This window comes from Pyrus communis, chromosome 4, assembly GCF_041283825.1.
Source record: "Pyrus communis isolate YQ-2024b chromosome 4, ASM4128382v1, whole genome shotgun sequence".
In the NCBI taxonomy this organism is placed as follows: Eukaryota; Viridiplantae; Streptophyta; class Magnoliopsida; order Rosales; family Rosaceae; genus Pyrus; species Pyrus communis.
This window is the reverse complement of record NC_142568.1, coordinates 1,353,370-1,360,907: the sequence shown is the minus strand read 5'-3', so window position 1 is coordinate 1,360,907 and position 7,538 is coordinate 1,353,370. Positions and strand designations below refer to the sequence as shown.

Sequence of the window (7,538 nt, the reverse complement as noted above, 5' to 3'; positions counted from 1 at the left end):
CAAGTACTCTAAACCCTAAACCCTTTAATTAACCCTTCGCATGTTGGGTTTTGAAAATCACACAAGGAGTAAACATGTAATCATAACATATTTTTAATTAAAAAAAAAAAAAGAAAAACAAAACAAAACTTCCCACTCCCACGTTGCCATCACTCCCTTCTTTTCTCCTATTTCAAAAACAAAAATACAAATTTTCTCATATTTTGTGTGTGCCTATATGCTAATATAAATATTAAATTAATATCGAACTTGGGGAAATGCTATCAGCCTCCCACTCTTTACTGGACAAGGATTGTCTGCCCTTCCATTTTTCGTGCCCTCTTGTTTGCGTGGTCATGGTTAAACTACGTCAACATTTTATATTACTATTTATTTTTGTCTTATTATCTCTATAAAATATTAACGTGCTTTAACCATGATTATTCAAAACAGAAAGGCACAAAAAAATGGGAGGACAAACAATCCTTGTCCCTCCTTACTTCTCCTAAAAAAAATCAACACTCCAGATGGATCCCCCACTAACACAACAAAAAAGTTGAAAATTACAATTAAACTAAACATTTTATCTCTCTTCCTCTCCCTCTTCGTCTGCCCTCTACCTGATGAAAACCAGAAGCACAGAGCTTCCCAAAATTCCAGTTGTTTCCATCCTCTCTTCCCAAAAAATACAGGTGTTTTTTCTTTTCTGTTTTCTGATTAAAAATTATTAGAGATTATTGGATGAACCAGACCACCGAATCCAAAAAGTACTGGTACGTACGTACCGATACGGGATTCGGACACCATTTCACCGAATCCAACAACTATGATTTGTCTTGATTTTCTATTTGGATTTTTTTTATATGAAAATTAAGTATAGGGTTTTGACATATGGGTGGATTTGACATTGCTCATGCTGCGGCTAGGTAAAAAGACTTCCTCAGTTGTTTTGCTTGGATTATCATGTTCATGCCAATATTAAATGAAATTTCTACCCTTGCCACTAAAACTCTCTACTTTTTTCTTTGCTTTTTGTGTTGAGGTGTCGTCTGCTTCTTCTGCTTCATTGGTTTTGTTCTTCTGCACTCCCTTGGCCCCTGGGATTTTTGTGCTTCCCTACTGCCCTGCTTCGGGATCTTCAATTTTGAATGGTTCTCGGTCCCAGCTGGCTAGAGCTTTGATTTTGTGTTTCTGCACTCTCCCGGGGATTTCTTCACTGTCCTGCTACTGGGATCTTCAATTTTTGAATAGTTGTGGATCCCAGCCTGCTATCTGCAGAGCTTCTATTTTCCTTCAACTTCGTCTGTAGCAATGCGCCTCCCTCAAACTACTATATTGGCATTTGTTTAACTTTTACTCGAAGGATTGAGCAATGGGTTACGCGTCGAATGTTCATGCAGGTATTCACATCTGTTCTACAGAAGTTGGGTTGTTCATAAACGAAAGAGTTGTTTGGATTTTACTGCTTCTTGAATTTATAAATAAATGAGTCATTGCGTAAAAAAAATAATTTGGGGTTTTGTTTTTATGTTGGAATTCTGAGTGTGGGTGTATGATTTGGTTCTCTTTGTATTTTCAAGAAACGGTGGTTTTCATTTTTCAGGGGAGCGTAAATATCATTCTAGGATTCATATAGCCGACCCCACTTGGTGAGAAAAGGCTTTGTTGTTGTTGTTGTTGTTTGTATATCGTGTAGGCTTCTACGCTGTTTGTGCTTGAGGTATATAATTTCAGCTTTTTTCTTTGGGTTTTTATTATTGAAGAATGTAAATTTTTTTTGTGCTCGGAAACTCGAATACGTAGGGATTCATCTGATCTTATATTTTTGTGTATTTTGAGAATGCCTTTTAATGCTTTTTTTACAGTTTTGTATCATATTTTGTGTGTGTGTGTGTGTGTGTGGCTCAAAACAGAAAGTTACTTGGTCCTAATATGTTGTTTATTTAGCTGCAGCCAACATTCCGGTGTCTGAGATTGGTGTGCAAATTACTGGTAATTTGGATTGGTGTCTGAGATTTAGAGAATGGCTCGCATCTTTAATTTCTTTTTCCTTCATTATTACTGTTTTCAAAATTTTTACTGGTGGGTATTGATGATTTATAGTCTGTGAGGGCTTCAATCTGTTGGAATTTTGAATGGTTATTGCTTCATCGGAATTTGGGTGGTCCAAATTTTGAATTAGAAGAAAACCCATTTGATTAATATTTTAGGTGGATTGGCTCTCTGTGTTTCGTCTGTTATTTCTTCCCCAGTTGGAAAGTGGAAGCCCCAACTTTGAGCTCAGAGCTTGAATTTCTCAATCATTCGTTTCTCTGCACTCTCATCAGTCACTCTTGATCCTCTCTCTGAGGACCTGGGTACTTTTCCAGCTCTATCAAGTAATACTCCATTTAATTGCTTAATTGAGGTTTTTTGTTTCTCTTTTTTGCTCTTTCATCAGTTCATTGGCTTTTTTGTTTCTCTTGATCCTTCTTAATTGTCATCTATTAATCTTTCCATTCATAATGAAGCTTAATTGTCAACCTGTTTTGAGGTAGCCATGTGAACCATTGCAGGAAACGTGCTGCCGACTCGGGATTTAACATTGCAGGTTTCATTGACTTCCTATCCTCTGCTTACTTATGTTTTATTATCTGATTTTAAACTTTTAACAGCATAAAGCTTATGAAAATTCAAATGTATTTGACCACGATATAATTTTAGAGGATTTAAAAAGTGAAGATTTTTGGTGGATGTAGAAGAATGTTTTAGGTCTTAACATATTTTAATGTGGACTATCCTTTTTTTGGGTCAATTTACATTGTCGATCATTGATAATATTAATGTTGCAATCCTTGATTCCCAATGAAGAATGGCTGTTTTGTATCAATCATTATTGAAAGGAAAAGAGAGGCGAGAGAAAAATTAGCTGTGTAATAGTTTTACTAAACAAACAGAATTATATCACACATTTTGTATCCTGTAGCTCAGCACAGTAATCATAGCTGGTCAGTTTAATTATTAGCAGCTGATAAGTGTTTGTGAAGAAGTGTAGCCATGGGAATTTAAACAAATTCAAATTTATAGATTCGAATGGGTCAAGGTTGATTTGGCAAGGAATTTATGGACAGTTGGACAAACACACGCACGCACACACACATATATATATATTAGTCCACCCTATACGTATTCTTTTGTGAAGCATTTCCAAAGTTCTACTAGGTTAGATACTGATTGTTCAGAAATCAAACATGCAAAATTTCTATGCATGTTTTAAAATTGGTTGTAGGGAGTAGGCTTCTAAGTGGACATTCTGTGTGAAGGTTGTTTCGGTCAGATATGCAATAGAAATTTGCATCATTGTGGAGTCTGGTGTCTGTCAATGTTTAATGGGCTTCTAGCTTTAAAACCCCACAATTAGCAAGCAAGGCGAGGCTTAAATTGTGGTCATGTGGTTGGTAATTGATTTTTTCTCACGACAATTCCAATGTTTCTTTACGTAGAGCTCATGATTGTATATCATGGGTTTCCAATAATCAAAAAAGCTTAACACACACGATAAGATTGCTTCCACTTTGTCAAGGTGTTTTCTTTTCTCAATAGCAATGAACCATTCAGCCTACACTTATTTATTAGAGAAAACTTTAGAATTAGTCTTTGAAACTTTTACTCTAGCATCTCTTCAAGAATAAAAGAACAATTACCAAATTAAAATCCCTATAGACATTGCTTATATCTTCATCTCCGTATGAACCTAATCCAGAATTCCCAGGGATGCAAAAGATTCCACATCTGTTTGGTCATTTTGCTAAATTTCATTAGATTTGACCCTCAAATTTGAAAAAGCTTTCATCTTGCTGTAAATTTAAGTCTTTTCTCTCTGTGTTGGTCCATCTCCTTATATTTGAAAGTCTCAGAATTGCTAATGGATTTATTGTGTTTGGGAATTTTAGGATTTTGGATTTTGGTTGGTTTAGGTTGCTGCAGATGGGGGCTTTGGATGTAAGGCGGTCGTTGGCAGACCCCGAAAGGTTGATTACCCTCCTTATGGAAGGGACTTTATGAACCATCAGCCTACTGGAAGTGTTTGCAATGGCAAACTGGCCACTGCCTTCAGTTCTTCTTATTGAAAGTATTTAGTTGAATTCTACTATTTACAGCAAACCATATAAACAATGATATGTAATTCTAAGAGGAGAGATTTAATGGCATTACTATTATTTAGTTCGATTCAAATGATGCAAACTGTTAATTTCCTTTGCAGTTACTTTTATTTCAAGACACTGCACTCTTCTTTCAATCTCGCATTCTTATGAATCCTCAAAATATTATTTTTGCGCAGAATTAGTTTGCCAAATCCACATGACGTTAAACTTTAGAATTGTTAAAATAGTATGATTTACTTGGAATCTGATGGTGTTAAACTGCAGCAAATAAAATTTTCCTGTTGTATTGAATTTTCGGAGGGCTTCCTTTCCACTTTTGATAACTCAGCAGCTGCAAGCAAGGCAGAGAGTTTTTTATTCAAGAGCAACAATCCAGAACAATTTCCATGGGAAGAGTCATGGATTCCTATTTCTTAGCTCTCACTGCCATTGTCACTGTAACACTCTCTCTCACTTCCTCTGAAAGATAAATCTCAATTTTTGAGCCCTGATTTGTTAGTTACGCAGTCCTTGGAACGGAATACAAACACAACTCGACAATAGGGTCTTCATGTTGTCCCGCATCGGAGGATTATTATAAAATTTATGAACTTTATTAGGGTTTACATTAGGCTTTTCATCTCCAAATAATTCTTTAAATTTGGTTCCCTTGTGGCTCGGATATGCATACAATCATTGTTTGGAATTTGGTGTTTATAGCATTTGATTTTCTTGGATTTTTTACATGTTTTTGTGGTGACACAGGGGACGTATTCTCGGATGGAGGTGAAAGGATTTGGAAGAATCAGATATGCCTATTCATTTGTAAGGTGATTGTTTTACCGCTTAAAATACCGTGCGAGTTTATTTCACTAACATTGCATTGGGTTTTTTAATTTGATATGTTGTTTTGGCGTGTGAAAATCGAAGAACTTTTAAATGTTTGCAAATTTGGTTGACACTTAAGTGCAATTCATTTTGGTCAAGGCTTTGGTTTGTGGCCAGTTGGAATTCATTTTGCTAAAATAAGATAAATCTCTTTTTCAGCGAATCTGGGGTTTTGTTAGGTGTGGGGTTCTTTTGGCCTGATTTTTTTTTTTTTAATTGATTTGGGGTTTTGTTTTGTTTGGTTTGCTAAGATTTGGTTCCCCAAAATTAGTTTTACATGCAATAAGAATACTGCGGATCAAATTGTAGGTCCAAACATCTCTTGAAGGAGATGTATATAGCTGATGAATTGCTTAAACATGATTTGGATGGTAAACCTTCTGTTGATATACCAAGCTGCCCAGTTTTGGTGTTTGTTGATATAAAAGATGAAAAGCTTGGAGGACGACTCTATAACGAATTTTGCTACCGTCTGAATAAAAACCAGGTATTATTCTCTCTTTGTAATTGTCTCTCCTTGAGGAAAGGCATATTGAAATGATTATTTTAAAAAAGAAATCTGACCTGTATGATTGTAAACATGCTTATCACATGGGACTGAAAATAACATCCCCCTTTCGTTTGGATGGGTAGGACATCTTTTAGTTTATGAAAGCATCTTTGAAGGGATCAATTATTTTTCCATTGTCCCGATATCACATGGGACTGAAAATAACATCCCCCTTTCGTCAGGATGGGTAGGACATCTTTTAGTTTATGAAAGCGTCTTTGAAGGGATCAATTATTTTTCCATTGTCCCGATATCACATGGGACTGAAAATAACATCCCCCTTTCGTTTGGATGGGTAGGACATCTTTTAGTTTATCAAAGCATCTTTGAAGGGATCAATTATTTTTCTTCTTTTGTTGTTGATTGAGGTGGGTTATAGGAATAAGGTGACGTTTTAGAGTTGAAATTGTTAGTTTTTTTCGTGATGCTCTTTCCTTTTCTTCTCAGTGAAAAAACATACTAAAGTAACAACGCAATGGTGGTGAGAATAAGTGTTCTCAGGTATCTATGGATGTGTGATATGAATTAGGTGGATGATGTTGAAGCATCAGTCAATAAAAAACAAATAGGATCTCAGATATTATACATTAATGCATACATTAGTGCTTGAAAGATTAGCTGTTGAAACAAGAACAACACACATTTTTTGCTTTTTTGTTTAGCTGTTAAAACACGTGCCTGGCCTGCTGGACGTATATTTTGCTATCTTAACTTGAAGAGCAATATAAGTGTTAAATGCATGTTGCTTATGTTTCTCAGGAAACAGAGCATTTTTTGCAACTGTATCTTTTGTAATCAGCTCAGTTGAATGTATATAAAAGCCGAACTGCTTATCTTACCGACACCCTTCACTCATCTATCCCTTTTGTTCGTTCATGATTATGTTGAATTTTTTTTTTTTTAGGTTAAATGTCTTATTCATGTGGTTAAGGCTGGTGCATTCAAGTCCCGCAGCAACGCGCGGGCATTTTTGCTAGTATTTACCTAATATACATTAAGATGAACAAGAACATATACTAGCTATAGCATTAGTCAGTAGTTAAACATTTTTATTGTTGTTTCTCAAATTTATATTTGGTATCTCCTAGGATTCTTTAATGCAAGAGAACATTTATGGTTTTTTGGAGGTATAGGCACACGTTCCTTTGTTGTACTTAATCGAAGTTCTCGCGTAGATAAATTTTATTTACAGATTGATGAGTTTAGTTATGTCTTTGATTCAGGGAATTGGCAAATGATCCAGTTTTACGGGAAGCGAGTTACGATCGATCACCACCTCACATTCCCAAACATGTTGAGCTTGATGTGCTGGGAACGGTGGTCTTGCAAATATTTTGGTATGGGCGTAGCAGCTGAAGATGACGTTACCTTTTTTCTTGTAGCTCATGAAATGAAAGGTGTGTGTGTGTGTGTGTGGATTTGAGCCTCAAAGTTCCTCTTCCAAGTACTGTCTTCTACCTGGTTTTGAAAATATTCAAGTGACTCGATTCATTGGGTTCCTTTGACATTATGTATATGGTTGGGTCAGGTGTACGTAGGTTGGGCAATTCTCAAGTGCCCTTTCCTGTGCGTCGGTTGGTCTTCTTTGGGGCCTTTTGATCCCGTTCTTCTAGCTAGCCAAATGACAAATCCGAGGCTTCGAGTTGTTATAATGCTGTTCCTTAAGCTGGTACTCTTCTAAAAGCCAAAACGCTTCTGACTACGGGCTGGTTTAGTATTGCTGTACTTTGAAAAAAAAGTTGCTTCTGCTGTGCTGTAAGAATAAGCAGTTGTGAAACAAAGCAGCAGAGTGTTTGGTAAACTTTTTTTGTAAATGTGCTTTTAAAAAAAAAATAGTAGTATTATAGTGTTTGGTAAACTTTTATGTAAAACAGATGTGAAAAAAAAACCGGTTTTTTTAAGTTGGGTTTTGCAATTTCTTGTTTTTGGCTTTTTTTCACCAAAAATTGTGAAAAAAAACTGAAGCTAAATGTTTATTAAACACAAAAACAGCTCTC

At 35.8% G+C, this 7,538-nt stretch overlaps 1 protein-coding gene across 50 annotated transcripts; it reads left to right on the top strand.

Moving 5' to 3' along the window:
- Positions 1 to 509: 509 nt before the first annotated feature.
- LOC137723543 (uncharacterized) lies at positions 510 to 7,206 on the top strand. 50 transcript variants are annotated; one of them, XR_015961326.1, is made up of 11 exons: positions 699 to 1,379; positions 1,560 to 1,699; positions 1,927 to 1,971; positions 2,190 to 2,357; positions 2,517 to 2,569; positions 3,936 to 4,090; positions 4,389 to 4,561; positions 4,869 to 4,933; positions 5,301 to 5,478; positions 6,765 to 6,938; positions 7,070 to 7,206. XR_015961326.1 is itself a non-coding variant. In XM_088692181.1 (9 exons), exons 6-9 carry the CDS (start codon positions 4,511 to 4,513, stop codon positions 6,777 to 6,779), a joined length of 309 nt encoding a protein of 102 aa, XP_088548307.1. In that variant the 5' UTR covers positions 510 to 671; positions 860 to 905; positions 1,022 to 1,379; positions 1,583 to 2,357; positions 2,535 to 2,569; positions 4,389 to 4,510; the 3' UTR covers positions 6,780 to 7,041. The 50 variants fall into 50 exon arrangements, 5 of the variants coding, with proteins under 5 accessions (XP_088548307.1, XP_088548305.1, XP_088548308.1 ...); XM_088692181.1 differs by lacking the exons at positions 3,936 to 4,090; positions 7,070 to 7,206 and adding an exon at positions 510 to 671 and having other exon boundaries at positions 860 to 905; positions 1,022 to 1,379; positions 1,583 to 2,357; positions 2,535 to 2,569; positions 6,765 to 7,041; XR_015961318.1 differs by lacking the exons at positions 1,560 to 1,699; positions 3,936 to 4,090 and adding an exon at positions 513 to 671 and having other exon boundaries at positions 1,022 to 1,379; positions 1,933 to 2,357; positions 2,535 to 2,569.
- The last annotated feature ends 332 nt before the right edge of the window (positions 7,207 to 7,538 follow it).